This window comes from Archocentrus centrarchus, chromosome 6, assembly GCF_007364275.1.
Source record: "Archocentrus centrarchus isolate MPI-CPG fArcCen1 chromosome 6, fArcCen1, whole genome shotgun sequence".
Lineage (NCBI taxonomy): Eukaryota > Metazoa > Chordata > Actinopteri > Cichliformes > Cichlidae > Archocentrus > Archocentrus centrarchus.
Window position 1 is genome coordinate 8,097,835 of NC_044351.1, and position 22,630 is coordinate 8,120,464.

General features: G+C 40.9%; 1 protein-coding gene across 1 annotated transcript; it reads right to left on the minus strand.

Moving 5' to 3' along the window:
• Positions 1-12,111: 12,111 nt before the first annotated feature.
• cav1 (caveolin 1) lies at positions 12,112-21,527 on the minus strand. The gene is made up of 3 exons (XM_030732276.1): positions 21,198-21,527; positions 20,107-20,274; positions 12,112-13,468 (listed from the first exon to the last, which is right to left on the minus strand). The coding sequence occupies exons 1-3, from the start codon at positions 21,231-21,233 to the stop codon at positions 13,127-13,129; spliced, it is 546 nt and encodes a 181-aa protein (XP_030588136.1). The 5' UTR covers positions 21,234-21,527; the 3' UTR covers positions 12,112-13,126.
• Positions 21,528-22,630: the final 1,103 nt, after the last annotated feature.

The window sequence follows — 22,630 nt, forward strand, 5'->3', positions numbered from 1 at the left end:
CTTGGTATGGTGGTGAACCATGCTCGCTCACAGAGTTTGGAAACCTCAGTGTATGACATACACTGCAGGAATGATGTGCATCCTACACCCACAGCACCTGCAACACAACAACTAGACTCTATTTTCTGTTTTGTGGTCAAAGTTGCACCATGGCTAAGATAACAAGATAAAAGAGAAGTGAAAACAGGCCCTTTTGACTGTGTATCTGTCTACATGCCATGACAGGTTTTCAGTTCACAAAGCCAAACTTGACTGCCAAATGTCAGTGGTCCACCTCTGTGATTGTAGATGAATAGGAGCAAATCCCACAGCCAGGTTACAAACTATGATGGAAAATCTTCAAAGCAAATCAGAGCAAATCGGAGCTATCTTCAACACCCACATTAGGGCTGTAATGTTTGCATGTCCACATACCTATGGCCATATGGGAGATAAAATATGGCCATATGGGAGATAAAATATGGCCATATGGGAGATAAAATTCATACTCTACCTCCTAAGGTAGAGTATGAAAATTTTATTTTTTTTATTTGCTAGTTTTGATGGAACTGGCCTTTAAAAATCTATTTTACCAGAACTGGATGAGCAGGCAGAAGAAAATGAATGGATAGCTGACTTTTTATGGCGCCATCTGCTGGTAATTAACATGAACAGGCTTCCCTCATGAAGCGAGCCTCCTGGCAGACTAATTTATAAGCTAATGAATGGAAACTCAAGGGAGTAATCTCACAGACAATGCTGAGGGATTATCAGGGAGGAGCAGTGCTGCACTCAGTCTTCATTTTCCTGTTTGTGCCAACCATTCTTGTGCACCTAAACTTAGTTCAGTGGAGGTTATTTATCACCTGCATGGTCAATACAAACCCTGGTTCACTGCTGATCAGGACAGTAAACTCTGATTGATGCTGTTGACCCATCAAAGATCTTGGCTGTTTCATTCTCCAGATGGAACGTGCAGCTCTCTGAGTTCTTTAACTCATAGAGAAGAGTGGTGATTAAGTGTGTGCCGCCTTCATCACTCTGTCATGTATATCTTCACGTAGACCGGCTTCTGCAGCAGGATCATTCATTGAAGATAGGAGCAGAGCAGCTCATTTAAGGTTACATGAAAGCAGGGGGCCAAGGCATGATTCTCACTTCTTGTTTAATAGTCTTCGGTGTTGAGGTTCTACAACGTCTGAATGACTGAAAAAACACTGCAGTGGAATTTGTCTCGCTTCTGCTCATTAAAACTTCACGTCTTGTCACCTTATTGTCTATATGTGCTTAAATGAATGCATTATATGGCTAATTATGATTAGCTTTCCTGCACATACAGATTCTTCCAGAATATCCATCTAACAGACACAAATGTATAGCTTATTACAGTAATATAATTTTACCATGAACCTCAGCGTATAGTATATTTCTTGTCAGTTGTTATAATTAATCTGAAAACTTTGGAAAGGAAAGAAAATAGCAGGCTTCTTTAAAATATGCCAGGCAAACAAATATGTAGTTTAATTTAAAGCAATTAATTATCACCTTTATACTTCAAAGAGGTTTTTTTGTTTGTTTGCTGGAGGATTTTTTTTAATCCAAGTGAAAGAATCCAATTAAGCAAATCCAGTTATTATTGGAAAGAGAAGATATTGTGCAATATCACTTTTAACACTCTGTTTTCTCCTCTGAACACTGGTCTTGCTCATTGTTAGTCATATTGTTTCCTGCCTAAAATGAACCTTTAGTCACCTTTTGGTTACAGCGTTCCCTCATCAGACACGAAACCCCAATGCTGGGCCAGACTCCAGATTTTCATATATAGAGAAAGACAGATCAGACCTCTCATCTTCCATTACCTGTCTCTTAGATACAAAGGACTCTCAATGAAAAAGGAAATCAAAAGATTAAAATCTCATACATCACAGGAAATGGTTCTTGCAGCAGATGGGCAGGACTGCCAGTCAATAAGCTGTGTGCTGTATCCATATCTGTCAATCTGTCTCATCATGAGTGGAATCAGAACATAGCTCATATCCACAGCCACTGAAGGCCATCAGTGGAGGTAAGAAAATAATGGGGGAAAAGCAGTGAACATGTTTGCAGTCATGTTCAGATTTAAATGTGTTTTGAAACAATCAAGAATGACTTAAAATATTGTGCAAACACAACATTTTTGATCACTTTAGAATGTGTTTTGTCCATAAACTATAAAATAATCTATCTTTGCTCTCTGTCTGCTTAAGTCTACTTATTAAATTCTCATTCTCCTTATTGCTTTTGACAAGCTGTTTCTATAATGTAATCATATTAAACTGCAAATTCCTCTGTTTCCAAGATTCTTCTGTTTTCATTTCTATTTCTACTGTGTCAGTCTATTCTTAAACAGTTTATAGAAAGCCTTCAAGAGCTCTTACTCTCCCATCCTGGTTGTTTATCTGTGGAAGCTATGACTAAAATAAACCACACTCAAGAGCAAGTGAAACTGCAGCAGAGCATCTGGGCTTTATGCTGCATGTTCATTTTGCCTTGTTCCTTTTCTCTTCTTTGCAAAAAGTCATCTGAACTGATCTGAACTTATTTGACAGCTAAAAATGTACAAACTTTTATCTTAAGATAATGTTTTGAGTGACTTTCTATACATCTTCACTTCAGACTATGCTGATTCCATGGACTTCTTTATATGATTTTTACATATGGCTTATCTTTGTACTTTTGTCAGTCAGTCAGTCAGTCAGAATACTTTATTAATCCCAAAGGGAAATTACTACTGTTACAGCTGCAACCGTTTCATTTAAACGAGTAAACCTAAAACACAATAACATACACTAAAGGCATAAAAGTATAAAGACTAAAGAGATATTTTGACTATATACACATCTAAATCTATACACATATGAAAATTGTGAGTGCAAAAATTTTTAAATAGGTGTCATTATATATATATGCACAGTCCTTTTTTGTACAATGTATAAGTGTATGTACAATGTACAATGTATATATTGTATGTACAATGTATATGGAAATTTAAACAATTTTATGTACAATTGAATACTGATAAATGAATGACACTGATGAACCACAATGTCACCTATTAAGGGAGGAGTTATAGAGTCTGATGGCCACAGGTAGAAATGACCTCCTGTGGCGCTCTGTGGTGCATTTTGGTGGGATGAGTCTTGCACTGAATGTGCTCCTGTGTCCCATCACTGTGTTGTAGAGTGGGTGGGAGCCATTGTTCATAATGGCCTGCAGCTTAGACAGCATCCTCCTCTCCGACACTGCCATAAGCGAATCCAGCTCCACTCCCACCACATCACTGGCTTTGTGGATCAGTTTATTGAGTCTGTTGGCGTCTGCCGCCCTCAGTCTGCTGCCCCAGCATGCAACAGCATAGAGGATGGCACTCGCCACCACAGACTCATAGAAGATCCTGAGCATAGTCCGGCAGATGTTGAAGGACCTCAGGCGTCTCAGAAAATAGAGGCGACTTTGGCCCTTCCTGTATAGGGCATCAGTGTTCTTAGCCCAGTCCAGTTTGTTGTCAATGTGTACTCCCAGATATTTGTAGTCCTCAACGGTGTCCACACTGACCCCTCCGATGGACATAGGGGCCACCGGTGCCTTGTCTTTCCTCAAGTCCACCACCAGTTCCTTTGTCTTTGTCACGTTGAGCTCTAGATGGTTCCGCTTGCACCATGTGACAAAGTCCTTCACTGTCCTCCTGTACTCATCCTCATCACCCCTGCTGATACATCCAACTATTGCAGAGTCATCAGAAAACTTTTGAAGATGGCAGGTCTCTGAGCAGTAGCTGAAGTCTGTGGTGTAGAGGGTGAAGAGGAAGGGAGAGAGGACAGTCCCTTGTGGGGCTCCAGTGTTGCTAACTACTCTGTCAGACACACAGTGCTGCAGCCGTACATACTGTGGTCTGCCAGTCAGGTAGTCAACAATCCAGGACACAAGGGGGACATCTACCTGCATCGCTGTCAACTTATCACCCAGAAGAGCAGGCTGAATGGTGTTGAATGCACTTGAGAAGTCAAAGAACATGACCCTCACAGTGCTGGCCGGCTTATCCAGGTGAGCGTAGACTCGGTTTAGCAGGTAGATAATGGCATCCTCAACTCCCAGGCGGGGCTGGTAGGCGAACTGGAGGGGGTCCAGAAATGACTGGACAATGGGCCGGAGCTGATCCAGGACGAGCCTCTCCATGGTCTTCATTATGTGGGAAGTCAGTGCCACTGGCCTGTAATCCTGAATAAGATACATAAGTCAACTTTAAACAAATCTGTAGATAAGAATAGTTCACACTTAAGTCAGTTTTTAAGACAACAATGATTTTTCAGAATATAATGGTTTTGTTCTCTAAGGCAATACAACCTTCTCTTCAACAAATAGGATGATACATTTTTCCGAGTTATTCCGAGTCAACAGCACACAATTTATTATTTTTCTAGCACAATTCTCTATAATCCAGACGATGTAATCCAGATTGCCTTTAGTGACTTAATGTGTTTTCATATGTAAGTGTATAATTTTCAGTTCCTGGTAAGACCCATTATAAGGAAGAACACATGTAGAAATATGGTATCCTGATAAAAAGAATCTAGCATAAATGATATGTGGAGTGCCCCAAGGCTCACGGTTAGGCCCAATATTATTTTATTTATGTTACCTTTTGGTCAAATTACACTCAAACTGTAGTTTTTAATTGCCATGCAGATGATATCCAGTTGCATTTTAATCTCAATAATATCTTGGACCTGTCCCATGACTTTTAATTACAGCCAGATAATCACTTTGAGCATCACCGTACTTAATGATTTGTTTTATGACTTATTGCTTTTAATGCTTGTCATAGCCAAGTTCCAGAATATATTTCAGAGCATGTCAGGCTCTGGGTCTAGATAGAAGACTAGTTGACCTGACAAGTCAACTAAATGCAAAATTCAGACTTAGCAATCACAATCTTCCTGCAAATCGTCCATCCATCCATTTATTTTCTTCCATTTATCCAGGGGCAACAGCCTAAGCAGAGAAAACCTAGATCTCACTCTCCCCAGTCTCCTCCTCCAGCTTATCCGGGGGAACAGGCATTCCAGGCCAGCTGAGAGATATAATCTCTCCAGCGTGTCCTGGGTCTACCCTGGGACCTCATCCTGGTAGGACATGCCCGGAGTACCTCATCCAAGAGACACCCAGGAAGCATCCTAGTCAGATGCCCGAACCACCTCAACTGGTTCCTTTCAATGTGAAGGCATAGCAGCTGTACTCTGAGGCCCTCTTGAAGGACTGCACTTTTCACCCTATCTGTAAGGAAGAGGCCAGTCATCCTGACAAAAATTGTAATTTCCACTGCTTGTATCCAGGTTCTTTTGGGACATAGATCGACCGGTAAACCGACAGCTTCACTTTTATGCTCAGCTCTGTCATCACCACGACAAAGCAGTGTAGCATCCTCATCACTGCAATCGTGGCCCCAATCCATCTGTAAATCTCCTGCTCCCCACTCCCCTCACTCATGAACAAGACCTCAAGATACTTAAGGGGTCAAACACACACCGGAGACAAGTCTGGCTTATTTTCGGCAATGCGGACCAAGCTCTTGCTACAGTTGTAAAGGGTCTGAATGGCCCATAATAACGGACCAGTCACCCCATACTCCTGCCGCACCCCCCACAGGATCCCTTGAGGGATGTGGTTGAATGTCTTCTCCAGGCCCACAAAACACAAGCACCTTGAGATGATGGTTTGTTGTGATTTGATGCCATATAAATAAAATAGGATTGAATTGATTGAATTCAACATGTAGACTGGATGAACAAACTCCCACGCACACTCGAATATCCTTGAGAGGATAAAGAGCTGGTCCAGCAATCCCAACCAGGAAGAAAACTGCATTGTTCCTCTTGAATCTTCTTAAAGATGGGAACCACCAATGCTGCCAATCTAGAGACACCGCTCCAGATTTCCATGCAAAATTGCAGAGGCATGTCAACCAAGACAGCCCTACATTTCTCATCCACCCCTGGGGCCCCGTCACCAAGGTGTTGCTGAACTACCCCAGTGACCTCACCCCTAGTGATGGGTGAGTTGGCTCCCTCATCCCCAGAATCTGCTTCCTGACGTGTCAGTGGGATTAAGGAGGTCCTTGAAGTATTCTTTCCACCAGCTGACTATATCCTCAGTTGAAGTCAGCAGCACCCCACCCACACTATACAGTGTGAGTAGAGCTCCGCTTTCCCCTCTTGATGACTTGCCATGATTGTAAATCATATTTGAAAACAAATTTTTATCTCTTAGCCTGTGAACACTCCTTTTCTTCTGTGTGATTGCATATTATTTTCAGTAAATCATCCCTTTTATTTTTTGTATTTATTTTATCTCCTTAAGATTTGTGTATCCCACTTCACAACACTGATTACGAAAGGTGCTGTACCAGTTGGTGTTAGTATAATTGTTCAAGGCATCAGAATGAATTGAGACAATATCCAAGCATACAGTGTTTTCTCAGTGTTCAATTGCCAGGTGATTTCTGGGAAATGCAGCACAAAAACAGCAAAGAGAAGCTAAGTAAAGGTGCTCCAGATTCACCTTGTAAGCTTTATCAAGTTATGTTTTCTTAAGAGCCACACACAGAGTGACATATCTGTTCAAAGAGTGCAGTCACTGACCTACAGAGACCAGGTGTGCTGGAGGGAGGAACATCTGTAAAAAGCTTTTGTGGTTGAGTGGGTGGTTCTCTGCCAGCCTTCCTCTTGCTTGATGTCATAGCATGCTTCATCAGTTTCAGCAGTCACTGCAGCAACAGCTGACGGAGCGTAAGGCCAAAAAAAATGACTCAAATTGCTTCTCTGAAAAAGTTATATATGGGTTTTTCCCTTTGTGTGTGTGTGAAGTCTTGTTTTCATTCAAGAGTGGTTACAAAGGAGCTTCTGTAAACTCACTGACCATGGCAAATTTAAGAGACTTGAGGGAGTGTGTTCTCTACAGGGCAATAAAGTATATAGCATTCCATTAAAATAGAGTGTGTGTTTCATTTTTCTCAATATATGGATCTCAGAAACTATCAGAGATGCCACATATATGAGGAGAATGTTGATCTAACTCACTCATATGTTATGAAATTAAAGGTCATCTTTCCAAGTACATGACTCATTCTACCTGTGTATAAAAAGTCAGTTATTGTATGCATGCAGGTGGTTAAAAAATAAAGCAAAAATATATCAGATAAAACAACTGATTTTGGTCTTTTGGGCACAAAATTTCAACATGACACCCTGCAGGCAATCAGCCTGAGAGCTTTTTGTGTGTGCAGTTGAGGACAAACCAGGACATTAGCAGCCTCCCTGAGGGTTTGTTTGCTAAAAGCACATGAGGCAAGAACACAAACCTGATCTACCTGATTTGTAAAAACCCTCTGAAATGTGTTCCAGCTGCAGAAGTCTGTTAACAGGTCAGGATAGCAATGAGCTCTCCACTGGTGGTTCCGGACCAACAGTGGCAAGCTGCAAGAAAATAAGACAAAAATGTTTGGTTGAAACAAAAGAGGATTTGAAATACATTTTTGAATCCTAAAGCAGCTGAGACTTCAATATATAACAAAAAAAAGGAGCATGAAGGTTAATTATTTGCTTCAGCACACAATATGACTGAATATAAAATAAACCCTTCCATATTATATTCTGGTGGTTCTTTAAAAAAACAGTACATCCTTGAACATGAGCATCCTACAAAGAAGACTTTGTAGTCTGAGTTTTAAAAAAATGAGACTAATTTCTGAATTGTCTTGATTCCTTTTCATTTGACAGTTTTGCCTGCTGTGCATTTGATTCCTGTGAAGCACTTTGTGACTCGTGTCTGAAAATCACTGTATAAATAAATTTTACTTGCTTCCTAAAGAAATAGTGTCCAGGAAAGCAGAGAGCAAAGTAAACAACACTTCTGTGTAAGTATATTTCTACATAAACTCCTGAAAGTGTAGCAGTCCCACTTTTGCAGTCAAGGGTTCCTAAAAGGGTCTTAAAAAGGCCTCCAAACAAGGCCTTCAGACCTGAAGCACTGTAGATGCCAAAACATAGTCCTCAGGGAAGGTAAGGGTGATATATTTTGACAGCAACAAATTACACAGAAGGACTCACCAAGGACTTTCTGCTGTGAGAGGAAACAGCTGTTGATTCTGCAGCCCTCCAGGTGGTTTACTTCACCTGGTCTCCATCTTTCCACTGACAAACACTTCTGATGCTGATTAGTCATTCTGACCTGAGGAGAACAGAAGAGACTGAACATCATGTCTATGTCATGTCTGATACCTCATTCATTTACAACTTATTGCCAGCTGTTTTGTTATATCTGCTGCAGTTCTCACTTTGACAAAACAAGTGATATGTTCAGCCTGCAATGACCTATTTCAAGTGGGAAAATATATCAATCACTAGCTAGATGGCACTCTCATAATGATACCAGAACAGAGTTGTTTATGCTAAATAGCCAAAGCATCCACAATAAAAACAAAAAAGCAAAATAAAATACATTAAAATCACCAGTGCAATTTTTTTGGTTTTGAATATATGAAAAACTATTAGGACTTCAAGTGTTTCTTTCCATGAGTGGAAAGACCTGAACATCACTTCTTAAACATCAATTTAACATCATCTTAAAACAGATTGATTGAGTGGCATTTCTCTGTCTTATAATGTCTCAATTACATATTATTCAAATGAATGGTTCATAGTTTTAGGCAGCACGGCGGTGCAATAGTCCCTTCACAGCGAGACGGTTCTTGCTCCCAGTCAACTTTGGCCTTTTTCTGTGGAGTTTGAATGCTACAGTATGTGCCTGAGTGGAATTCCTTTGGGGACTCTGGCCTCCTTGAACAGTTCAAGGACATGCTTGTCAGATGAATTAGCTATTCTAAACTGGTTGGAAGTGTGGAGGTGCCAACCCCAATTCAGAAAAAGTCTGGATGCTGTGTAAAAATAACACTATGTAAAAATGTAAATAAAATAAGAATACAGTGTTTGCAAATCTAAAAAAAAAAATAGAACGTAGTAAACATATCAAATGTCTAAACTGAGAAAATGTACCATTTAACAAATATATATATATTAGCTCATTTTGAATTTGATGGCAGCGACATGTCTGAAAAAAGTTTGGACGGGCAACAAAGGGCTGGAAAAGTACAAAGAAACAACTGGAGGAACATTTTGCAGCTAATTAGATTACCTGGCAACAGGTCAGTAACTAATGGCTGGGTATAAAAAGAGGCAGAAGTTCACCAGTCTGCAGAAAACTGTCCCTACAAATTGTGGACTTGAACATCTCACTATCTACAATACACAATGTCATAAAATATTATTATCATTGAGAACATATTTTGAGTGGGGATATTGAGGGGAAAACATTTTATAAATGATATTTTATTGGGCCCTGCGACAGGCTGGCGACCTGTACAGGGTGTACCCTGCCTCTCGCCCTATGACAGCTGGGATAGGCTCCAGCCCCCCCGCGACCCTGAACAGGATAAGCGGAAGTGAATGGATGGATGGATGGATGGATGGATATTTTATTGCTCAAGTATGAGGCTTTTCCAGCGTGAGCCTATTTAACATAGTGGGCCTGCCCTCCTCCCTGCAGCCAGGTTTGACATCTCAAACTCGATATTCTTTTGCACCAGTGCATGCTTTTGGAATGAAATGTACAAACATCACGTTTTCTTTACACTTTCTTCAAAATGCTTTGCAAAAGGTAAATATAGAGTAAATACATGTGTAACCAGGCACAAGCAGAATACCAAACATTAAACAAGGCAAAAATGCAGTATTAAATATGATAATAGATAAAGATGGAAAAAAACATGAAAGTGACTTTGAATTGTTAAGTGCTGATAAGGTTAAAAACACTCTACAGGTAGAGGCCGTTCCCCGTTTGATTGTCCACATACTTTTGACCACATACTGCAAATCTGCACTTCTCTGTGTATTCCACCAGAGGAGGCTGTTGTAAAACCTGAGTTAAGCAGCTCAAAAAGTGAGTGGAGAGACATCAGCCCACAGATCAAAGTCAAACCTCTCAAATGCAGCCTCACAAGAAAGAGCCGTTTATTTTTACACTTTTAAATTTGCACTCAGACTCAAATGATGCTGGAGTTTTTCCCAGCATGCACTGTGACGAGTTAAAACTTAAAATATATTTGGGCGTGTCACATTCTTGTTCATTTTTGGTTTGTAGCTGTTCAACAGAGCTTGTGTGGCTCCATAGTGTAGTGGTTTACATATTTACCTCACAAGTGAAAGGGCCCTGGTTTGATTCTGGGAGGAGGCACAAGTCCCACTGAGGTTGTGTCAGAAAGGGTATCTCACTGTTTAATAGTCACCTCTATTAAAATTATATCCTAATGCTTTTTCTATCAGTTATTCAAAAAAGATACCAACATGCATCCAGATTTGAAAATGATTCTGGTTTGGGCTTTTCTGCAGCCCTGTGCCCAAAATTAGGCCCACAAAGAAATGCCTTCCAAGTTTGGTGTGGAAAAACCTGACAGACCCCTGACGTTAACCCCATCCAGCATCTCTGGGTCTTATTGCTCCAGTGTTGTGGCTGAATGGGTGCAAACGCCTCCAGCCGTGTTCTTCATGACAGTGAAGAATGAAGGCTTTAAAAGCAGCAGATTAATGGCAGCAGGCTTGGAATGACTTGTTTAGTCTCACATGGCTGTAATGTTTGTGTGTCCACATACTTTTGGTGTCGTAATATTATACACAGTCTCTAGGGATGATGGCAGCGTTAAGCAGCTCATCTTGAATACTTTTTTTTAAAATTGTGTGCTTGAAAGTAACTAAAAAAATATTAAAACAATGAACCACTGTTAAGCTGACATCATTCTTAACACGTAACTGCTGAACAATACTGTTTACAGTGTGAATCCAGGTCTGCCTCAGGCGGCATAATTATGTGCTTACTTGCTGTAAATTAACTTGAATAAGGTTAAAAGAGTGGACTCCAGTCTCATGAGCATTGCTCAACACTTTCTTTGTTTCCTGAGTAACCATGGAAATGTTGTGCCAGGCTCTTGGGAAAACAGCCTATGGGCAACACTGGAGGCATTAGGCCTTACTTACAGAGACTGAGATACAAATAAATACTAGAGAGGGTTTGCACGGCAGTGCTGCTGGAAAAAAATTTTCTGTTCAGCTTCATTCTTGTGTATTTTTTTCCACAAAGTAGCCCCAACTGGCTTCATTCTGCACTGTACATGAATGAAAGCAGTCACCAAGTATCTACTGTGAATCATTACACAATTGGATTTGCTATGACTCAATATCACAAGTATAAAAGAACAAACGGTCCACTGTTAGGTTCTGAATTTCATGGGGAAGCACATGGTAAATGATCACTTCATCCATGCTTCGAATAAAACTGTAGATCATAAAACAAAAACAAATGCACACCAGATTATATTAAATTTTAATGTGCACAGCGTGATATGGTACAGTAAAAGCAAGGAAGAAAAAAAATCATTTCTTATACAAAAATATCACCTTCAGAGCTTAAAAACTCAACTTGATTTGATATTATCATCCCTGTGAAAAGACAGCAGGTAGGCTGAAGGTGACATAGTCAAAGCGAGCTTAGTGTCTCATTTAAGCACAGCCCTCCCTCCACCCCATCCTCACCCATCCATGAATTCACCCATCTCTGGGGTGGGAGGTGTCATTTTGATGCTTTTTAACATCATGTCCACAGTAAAGAAGCAAGGCAGCATAACAAAACTGTCGACGAAAAAAAGGGTGGGGCAAAAAAAAAAGAATCTAAAGTCACACATTTCACCTCACATTGTCTTTATTCCAATGCATCAATCTGTGTAAGTACCACAATGTGTGAACATCTCCAGACAAGCTCATAACTGCACAGTATAACTCTAAAGTGTGCAAAATTAACTGCTAGCACTCTGCTGTCTTAGGAAATATAAAACTGAGACTTTCATTAGTGCTATTCACTAACAATACTTTTCCATAGATTAGTGCACTGGAATAGTTTTTGAAGTCTTGTTTTATGAATAATCACCCATACAGTACATACAGGATATCAAAACAACGGCACTGAAATCAACCCCCCCCCCCCCCCCCCCCCCCCAAAGTTCTTCATTTTCATAGTGTAGAAAAAAATAATAATTTGCTGTGGCGCTATGATGATAAAGCATGGAGCTTGAGCGAAAAATAAAAAGTCTGAGTTTGTCTAAAAAATAAAAAAAAATCAGGTTCTGTAAAATTCAGACATTTTCTGTCATACACTCGAGGTGAGAAAACTTGCGCTGAGAAATTTAGTTTGAGGTGAAGCAAAAAGCTGGTGTAGAGAGTGAGTGAGCTGAGATGCAGATTGCTTCCGGGTCATCCGGCCATGGTGCGGGTGTGGTGGACGGTGAGTTGCTGGCAAGGTGACGCAGGTGCATGCAGAAACTAGGGCAGGTTCAGTGTGTCAGACCGTTGGAAAACAGGAGGGGAGGGAGGGGTGGGAGGTTGCTTTTAGGGGGTTGGAGGTCATGTGGGGCAGAGGGAGGGGTGCTTCTGTGCTGCTGGCTGCATGTGGTTCTTTTATTTTTGCTGAGTCAGACAGAATTTGGCAGCGCTCACTCATTCTCTCTGTTTGGACCTACGCAACCCCAACATCACCCCCACCCCCCATCCTACCCTGCCCTACAGCTCCAAAAAACAAACACAAGTGTGAAAGGCGACATCCCCCCTTCACATGAATCAATCCTTGTGATGAGCTCTCCATAAACAGAGTAAGAATGGAAGGAATTTACATCATAACAAGATACGGAGCTTCGCCGCCTGCTCGAAAAACTTAACAGCGAGAAATTAAAAAAAAATACTAGAGAAGACAAAAACAAACAAACAGACAAACAAAAAGGAAAAACAGAAGAAAACAGCTGTTGGATAAAGGCGGGGCTAGGTGCCAATTGACCACACCCCTTCACCTCCACACACCCCCTAACCCCCCCACCCCACTCTGGAAAAGTCTCAACTTTTGTTTTCTATTTTTTCTTCTTCTTTTTTTTTGTTCTGACTTTTCCCTCCATCTCCATTGCTCTGCCCACCCCCGTCCTTCTGCCCTTCTTTTGAATCCTCCTGATTTTGGCATGCTACACCTCCTTGGTCATCCTGACTCGGACGCTGCTGAGGCACTTGCCCATGGCCTCGAAGAGTGGGTCACAGAAGGTATGCACCCCAATAGAGTAGACGCGGCTGATGCAGTGGATCTCGATCAGGTAGCTCTTGACACACGGCACCACAGCCCAGATGTGCAGGAAGGACAGAATGGCAAAGAAAATTCCCCAGATCAGCGCCAAGGGGATGCCGACCAGTGCCGTCAGCAGCCGGTAGCACCAATACTTGGTGACGGTGAAGGTTGTGAAGCTGGCTTTCCACACACCGTCGAAACTGTAGGTCCCTGCGGGTTCTGCAATCACGTCTTCAAAATCAACCTAAGGAAGATCAAAGCGGACAAGTCAGAAATTGCCAGTAAACACACAGTATTTTGGTCTAGATTTATTTATCACAGGTCCAATGATAATACTGACTTAATACAAACACACAATTATTAGCCAGCTTAAGTATACTGAAAAAACTGAAAAAAAAAAATACAATTTGGAGTTATATACCACACCTGTGGCCATTTTAGAGCCACCAATTAACCTAACAAGCACATCTTTGGATTGTGAACTAGCCCTTTAACTACTGAATGTAAAAAAATTAAGACACAGAAATGCACATCAGCACCACATTCAGCCTAAACTCATCACTCTGACTTGTTAAATACCTTCATCCCCTGCCAACAGAATTTCACAAGAGTTTCTGATATAGCGCAACTAAAACCGCCAAGCAAACTGTATCGTTGTCAAATCTGAGCTCATTATTTCCACATAAATCAGCTTCACTCCCTGTTAATATGCCAGTTTTGCAGAGTTAGAGGGTGGGATTCTTGACAAGATTTATACCTCTCTTAGCAGCGACTGGTACACAACTCCACATCTGCCACTCCCAAATTGCTGATTGCACAAACTCTGTCTCTGGTATCAGCTTCAGTTTCTGAAAATCAGCTCATTGGTTTTTCATCTTGCGTGCCTTCCTTACTGGAAATAATTGGACACACATAAGAAATAAGACACGTTTTACTGGCAGGTGATCTACTGGACTTCTGCTCCATCCTCCATCTCCCGTTGCTAGCGCTTAACTGTCAGCCCTCTAATAGGAGACTCCATGCAAGTGTCGACAACCTGACTGCTGCTGTTTAAGGAACGGAGGAAAAAGCGACAACTCAGTGCTTACTCGCCTTACCTCCTCCCTCTCACTCTGTCTCTTCCTAGGCTTCTGAGCACCATGTCAATATTTATTTTACAGTTACTTAGAGACTGTGTCGTGTCAGAGCAGTTGGGCTACTGAGGGCTAATGGTTGTAATATCAATAAGTCATGCAGATAATATCCAGTGTTACACTGACAGTGAAATGGAAAAGTGAAGTGCTTCATTCCTAAGAGATACACCATCTGGATGATGTGACTCCAGCTTACACAAACTATCTGACTTTGACCACTTTTAGATCTTTGAAATAGAACTTGATTTAATAATTGATATAAAAGTACTAAATACTGATACAGATTTTCTGCATTAGATCCATTACTAAATAGAGATATTTATTATTTGTTCAAATACTCTGTTCACAAACTTTGGCTACAGTTAGATGAGAAAATTAACACTCCTGTCATGTTGTTCCCTTTAATATCGAGCTATTGTTAGAAGAGTGTCAGCTTAGCTTCACAGTAATACTGCAAACAAAAAGGATGAGCCTTGACTCTAAAAACGAAGCAACAAATGGAGCCCTGGCTCCTTTCATTGTTGCAAGGTTTCTGCAGCTGTTTAGAATGACACATAATAGCAATAGTATGTAACTGCCTTTAAACCACAGTTGATCATACAGTACCAGTTGGACATACAAGTGTGTCCAAGCCTTCTGTTTTATCTGTGCAAAAGCCTTTTGTTTTTGTACAGATAAAACAAACACATATAGAAAGTTCAAGAGCTTTAGAGGTATTGCTAAGCTAAACACACAATACATTTTCATGGCCCATGCTTAAAGTTGCAAGAGGTAGAAATCTAGAACTCAATAGCTTGAAAATAGCTCTCCTCCTGCAGCTCGTCCTTGTGTTTTCTCAGCTCCGCCCACCAGGTGAGCACGGAGATTATTTTTTGTCTAATGATACCAACCACATATTGCCAACTTTAATATTTAGTGCACTGATATGAGAGTGGTACTAATCTTCCCATGAACTAAATCTCTAAATGTCTATCCTCAAAAATATTTCTCACTTCATCTCTGGACACTAATCATTCCTTTTTCACGCCATTATTATATGAAATAATGTTTAAATTCAAGGACAGCGTCAGTAACCAGCTAAGCTTTGCCAATATAATAAGAACATCTCACTTAATATTTTGGATAATAATGAATTATTTCCAAATCCCAAATAATTAATGGTATTGGTTTGTATTATTATTCCCAAATAATACAAAAATAAACACACAGACTGAATGGCAGCTACTGGAGTGCAAGAATAAAACACTCTATTCACATATGTATGCATTTATTTTTTAATCTGGAACAAATCAATTGCACTGAAGATTCAAATTATGCAACAGTATCCATGCACCATGAATATGTGATATAATGCACAGCTCTAAAACACTCAAACACTTGTTTCACTGCAGTTCATAATTCAAAATCTTTTATTGGGGTCATTTTGACTGTTGGGTTTTCTCTGTGATTATTGTAGGGTCTTTACCTCACAATATAAAGTGCCTTGAAGTGACTGTTTGTTGTGATTTGGTGCTATATAAATAAAATTGAATTGAATACATAGTGAGTGTAGGGCTTAATCCCATGCTGTTATTCTTTATGTAAATGTCATGTGTTTCCAATCCTACACAGCTAATTTTGGAAAAGCACTTCTCAAATCCAGGCCTGCTTTTTTTTTCTTGCCTTGAAACAGCAGCTTGCAAGTCCGATTCTTTAACTCCTTAAGGCAGCATAAGGCCTCTCTCACAACACCAATTGGCGGCGCTCACTACAGCCTTATAATATAACACTGACTGTGGCCACAAAACCAGCCCGCCATCCATTTAATTTTTCCACAGCTACAAATTTTAAAGTGGGCCAACTCAGTGCCAGTTTCCAGAACTTTGAGACTAAATGAGAGCCTTCTGCAGAGAGGCACAAACACAACCACATCAGGGTGGTGGGGAGTGCCTGACATCATAAAATTGCACTCTTCAGTACTTTTTTACTTTCCAGTTTTGTATTTTTCCTGTTTTTAAATTGGTATTTATGCAACATTATGAGGAAAGTCATCAGTACCTTTGCTGTATTTCAGGAGAACCTTCCTCTGTAAACTACTCAAGTGCTGAGTGAGATTTTGGCAAGAACACCATAAATGTCCAATAGTTATATGGACATCCCTTATATAATTATGTTAGGCAGTGTACCATTCTGAGCAAAGTATTCACATTTATGAAGACAGTCACAAAGTTAGGAGGGATTAACACTTATTGTAGGACTTTAGTTGACAATCAAGTCACATTTAGAGAATTACACTTTTGTACTTTTGTGCTGATTCAAAAAGGGGGCCTCTGTGGTCATTTGAGAAGTTTGATACGAAACAATAAAGTCTTGAGGCCAGCATGTGACCAGCAGTCAGCAAGGCAACTGTATTATTGAGTAAATAAGCCCATGTGCTATTTCTGGAGCTCTGTCTTAAGGCTGTCGACTATGCTTGAATAGACAAAGTGGGTCCCTGGAGAAGAAGGTCAGAGTGTAGAAGGTTTGGGGGTTTTGGTACTCAGTGTGTTTGATTTTAGGAGACAGATTAGAATGATTAGCACTCAAGACATAAGCATCCAAAAGCTATGGGTTCATTCAGGACAGGACTTTGTATTGCATCCAAAATGTGTTTTAGGGTGCAACCTTATATAGCAGTAAAACGTGCTTTGAGATGAGTATTGCTGTTATTTGGTGCCACACAAATAAAGATTGAACTGAATCTTGCATCTTTTTTTTTTTCCTCATATCTCTACACTGTTTGTTGAATTTGCATTCCATTTGCATGGAAACAAAACTACACTGAGTTTGAATAGGTTTTATTAGCATTTAATGCCTCAGCCCATATGGGAGTGTGTAGCCTAATAAAAACACATAAATCATCAAAGCAGGAGATGTGAGCTTTTCATACAACAATATCATTATATCTGTAATCAGCTAAAAATCCCAGGATCCCGGAATGAGGTGGATAAGTAAAAATACCACTAAGAGTGAACCAAACATAGGCTTTACAGTCCCAGTGGGAGTGTTTCATTCCTTCCAGTTTTACCCTAGAGACTTAAGATCTGCTGCCAGAGCACAAATTTTTCACAACTCCCTCTCAAAAAATTTTCTCCAGTGGGGGCATTTTCACTCATCTCACTGCTGGGCCTGAGCTCCTCCTCTCTCCTATATAAAATCCCACAACTCCTCCAGAGGGAAAAAACCTCTCACTGCAGGAGAAACTCCAAATGCACGGCAGTAATGGAACTTGTTTGATGTGGCCAGGTGATTGAGGCCAGCTGCAGCAGCAACGGGAGTGTACAGAATGTACTCCTTTGATTACCAGAATGCAGAGTACGTGTTTGTGTCTTTGTGATTGTGCGCTGTCTATGTAGCGTGCTTGAATGCATGCTATAGAGATTTATGTGTCAGTCCTGCACATGAGGGTTGTGTGTGGTCATGGTGGATTGCAGAGTGAGCGTCATTAGAAGGGATTCCCTGCTTGTGTTTTTCATGGGGGCACACCAAACACACGCTTCCACTTGGCTGAGCTGTTTCACTGACCTCAAAGCACCTCAGAGCGGCTGTATACGGCGCACTGTACAAACTTATTAGTGTTTACTCTCAAAATCCAGAGGGAGGCAGTGAGCATCTAAGGGCCTCTCATTACAAAATACACCAAGAGGCTCCTCTGTTGGGATTCATTAACTCAGTATGAAAGGAGTTTTTTTAAATGGCCGGTCCATTACAGAATTACAGGAAGGATTCTGATACTGTCTCTAAGTAACAACAACACAAGATAAAACGAGCTCATGGAAAAGTATCAATGCCAGTGTTACTTTGTGGTTTGTTATGTTTTAGCACTACTGAGCCATAAATATGTAAGTAGCATTTTAACTTTACTACTCACTGAGGTGCAGCTAATTTAAATGTTTTCACTCTTCTAGCAGTTTTGCAATGTATCTTAATAGTTTTTTTTAAAAATGTAAAGTAAAATATTAATTCAGATAATAAAATAAATACATCAAAGACTTGATTCTTTGGCAATATAAGGCAACAAAACAGTATAAGGAACTATAAATAGTCCACTAGCTGAAGGTTTCAGGCTCCTTACAGTAAATGCTGCCTATAGCAGGTTAATTTTTACAGTGTATGCACATGTGTTGTCAGATCATTTCAGCAGCAGTCTGTTGACTTGATTCAAGAGGGGTGGGACAATCATGAAGCTGCATTCTATTCTGAGACTGGAAGGAGAGTCTGACTCACTGTGACAGTGGAGGAGAATGGGGAGAGAGAGGGCAGAGAGCGGTGGAAGACGTGGGGACAGAAGCAGCAAACAGGAAAATGAGAGAATGACAATCTTTTTCTTTCCAAACCGACCGACATATTTAAAAAAAAGCTTTCTTTTTCTTACAAAAATGTGAATTTATCACATATGTAGCACATTTTTAAGTAAAGGAGTGCGTCACAGGGGGAAAATGCTGGCAGTGACACGTATGCCTCTGGACAGTGATAAATTCTATAAAAACACACGGTTTTCAAATATATAACATGAACTGGAAAAAAGTACTTCTTTGCACAGATTGTATGTGCAATTAGTGTCATGTATAAGAATTTCATTAGCATAACATTTTTTAATGCATTCCAATTGTTTTACTTTGATATAGTTAAAGCTTTGGTTGTTTTCATCCAAATGCTCTGTCAATTTAATTTCATTAGTCAATTTGACAGGGGATGAAACCTTAACACGTTTATATATTTTAATCACTCTACAGTGAAAGGTTATCTTCCAGTAGTTATGGTCTGATCATTCAATTTAGCAGTGTGAGGCGCTCATTTCTACTGAAAAACGTTATGTTCCCCAACAAAAAAGAAACAAATGGATTTACTCCTCTGACGTAACTACAGGCATTCAGGGAGGAAGAGGAGGGGGCAGTGGCAGAATGGGAGGAAAGAAGGGAGGATAGGGAGTGGTGAGGGATCCCCTCAGACTAATCACCCACTTGGGTGTTTCCCTATTTTAACAAGGCCGAGTTCAGGCATTTCAAAGATCTGACCCTTCCTGAACACGCAGGGAGCTGTTTGACCCCACTCTGATGTAACCAGATGCACCAGCTGGAGAGGAGCACCGCCGAGCGCACGCGGCTGCTGCTCCCCTCTCCCATACAGACGGGTCAGGTGGCTTGCAGCGCACCACTCCTTCGCCGCTATAACATCCCTCCCTCTGCTAACTCCTTTAAACAAAAATAAATAGTCAGTATTTATCCGATCAGGGTGCTCTGTTATGGACAGAATTCTACTTTCCCAACAGAAAGGCGTGTGCAACAAGGACTGTGGGAAATGTGTGTTCCAACAACAGGAAATTGGTTATGTTTCCTCTGTTGGAGGACAAGTTCAAGCCCACTCCTCAGACAAACGCGCCGATATATACCCAAGGGTTACTGCGGGCCATTGTAACGCAGACAAACGATCTTTAATACATTTGCGAAACTTCTTCTTAATAGGGAAAGTCACCGAGGGGTAACGCTGCTAGAAGCACAGCAACGGTGCGCAAAAGAGCTGCAAGCGCGTCTGACGCGCATATAACCTGTTTGACAGCTCATAGACTTGGACACCGTGTTGTATAGATTATTTAAGCTCACACTGCCTGTCAGCTAAACTCAGCAGTTGAAACACAGCGTAAACTCTGCAACAGGTATCCTGGTGAAGTCATCGTTTCAGCTGCCATGGATGAGAATAAAGAACTGCATCTTAAACATGTTTAACTCACCTTAACAACGTCGTCGTTTATATGTTTGGGATCCCGGTTGACCAGGTCGATCTCTTTAGTGTGGACATCCTCCATCGTCTTCTCGTTCAGACTGTCGTTGTCCATGTCTTTGTTGTTGGGTTTGTAAATGTTCCCTTGTTTTCGGATAAACGGAGAATGCAGAAACTCCTGATCCGGGGGAGACAGAAGGAGAAGAGGGTGAGGAGAAGAAGGAATAGTGTGTAGCGCGCTGAGAGGGAGAGCGACTGGAGCTGCAAGTTACCAGGCTGCCCCACAAACAGGGATGGGTTTAAGTGAACAGAAAGTAAAGTACCACACCCCTTCATCCAGCCGCAAGGGGTCCTCACCATCCAGACAGTAATCCAGTATTGTAAAATGACGTACAGTTGATTCAACGCGTAGCCTACCTGTGACAATGGCAACACTTCTAAGAAATGTGCAAAGGCGTTATTTTCAAATATGAAAAGGTATCCAATAGTCTTCCACCAAAATAATATGTTTCGACATTAAAAAGCACTAGTTCAGGTATATTTGCAACGTAATTTATGGAAATATGTTCATATTAAAAATGCTAAAACTTACTGGACTAATGTGTTTTACGGTTTAAAAACCGAATGCGTAAAGAGGCCTTTGGCTTTTATGACCCTCGTCAGTCCTACGTGTCAAGCATCTTGTTTTATTAAGCACACCACACAACTTCAGTTAAAATTTACGGCTAAAGAAGATTATAGATTTCCTGTCCCGTTTTTACGCACGGAGATATCAAGTTTAGGCATTTGTGCGTAATCACAATAATCGGTTATTCTGCTGAAAGAGGATTTAGCAGGTAAAATCTCACACCCACATTCTAATGTAAACTCCGTCGTCCTCCACAGTGCCTTAGCCTGTGTGGGAGAAGTGCTCATGACTAGGTGCCAGAGAACAAGATAGCACTGAATCATTGCGCACTAGAGTTTCAGAGAAAATCCAAATATCCGGCATGAACGCAAATTCTTTTGGGGAATAATCTGCTCCTGGATGAAGAAAAATCTGCGTCAGCTACAAACAACAGCCAAACATTGAAGCAGCTGTAGTTGAGAGCTGTACTGTACCTCTTCTGTCTCGCCGTCCTTCAGTCCTCCTGTCATGCTGTTCACACGTTTGAAGAGATAAGCGCGTTGAAACAGACAAAAAAAGAGACAATATAGGAAGCAGAGAGGGAGGCGTGGATGTAAAGTGAGAGGACCGGGGCTTTTCTCACAGTCCTGTATAGTGAAGTTATTCCTGCCCTTTTTGTTGAACGTGACTAAAATGTAATGCTAGAGCGCGTACGGGGAAACCTCCAGTGTTTCCTCGGATACGCAGCGCGCAGCTGGGGAGTCACCAGTAAGCAGACAGCAGAGCCACCGCGGAACCTGCCCGGCTGGAGGAGAGACTGACGTGATCTCAAACTGAAAGGGTGTTTGTAACCAGCATGGAATTACTTATTTAGGGATCACAGCAGAGTATAAGAAGTTTTTTGTTCAGTAAAATGTGGGAGGTAATTGAACCTGGCAAGGTGTGGACACTTGCCATACCTTAGCCTGAGGGAGAAAAATTAGAGTGGTTACAATGGATAGAGGGAAGCGAGGAAAATATGTAAGTTCAGCTATTTCAGCACATGTAAAGTCACGCCTGTCATCAGCTGTTTCATAGGAGCGAGTTTATAGTTTGGTTAGTGAACCCAGTTTTTCAAGCTGTCAGCTTCACGAGGTTATGGAGTCTTGCTGGTCACTCTGGTCTGTTTACATTCTTGTATCAGCTCATTTTGGAGAGACAGCAGCTGGCACACTGCAGGTTTCAGTCAGAGGGGTTGTGATAAAAACAATTTTTAGGTGTGTCTGATAGGTGTGTCATAAAATAAATGGGCTGGCACACAATAATAAGGTTGTTTTCAGATTTTTCTCAATCTGGCAAATTAGAGGCTGACACTGTCGTAGTCAAACCTTTGTTGAATTCTGACAGCCCCTGAAGACAGCCTTCATTTACTCTATCTGTAAGAATTTCAGCTGTTTATTGATGGTATGCAGCACTAATGATGAATTCAAGGTATAACAAAGGAAAAACAAAACAAAACCCACCCCCTTTGACATTACGTTTGTACACATTTTGGTGAAACAATAAAAAAAATACTTTTAATTAGTTAATTAAAAGTAATGTATAAACAGTCAAAAGGGTGGCATAAATTATTAAAGTAGAGAAGTAATGGTGAAAAGTAAATTAATATCTGAAACACCCAGCAAGAAGTTACAGCTACAGTTCTAATAATAATAACTATAGCTAATAGTATCTCATTAGGCAATCAGCACTCAGAGAGTGCAAGCCTCTGCCAAAGGCAAAACCAAGTATTGGTGTATACCAAGACACCAAGTGCAATGCAAAGCATCAGATGCAGTGATATAAAGCACACCGTCACTGGATTCTAGAGCAGCAGAGAGGTGTTCTCTGGAATGATGAATCACGTTTCTCCATCTCGTAATCCAATGGATGAGTCTGCGTTTGGTGG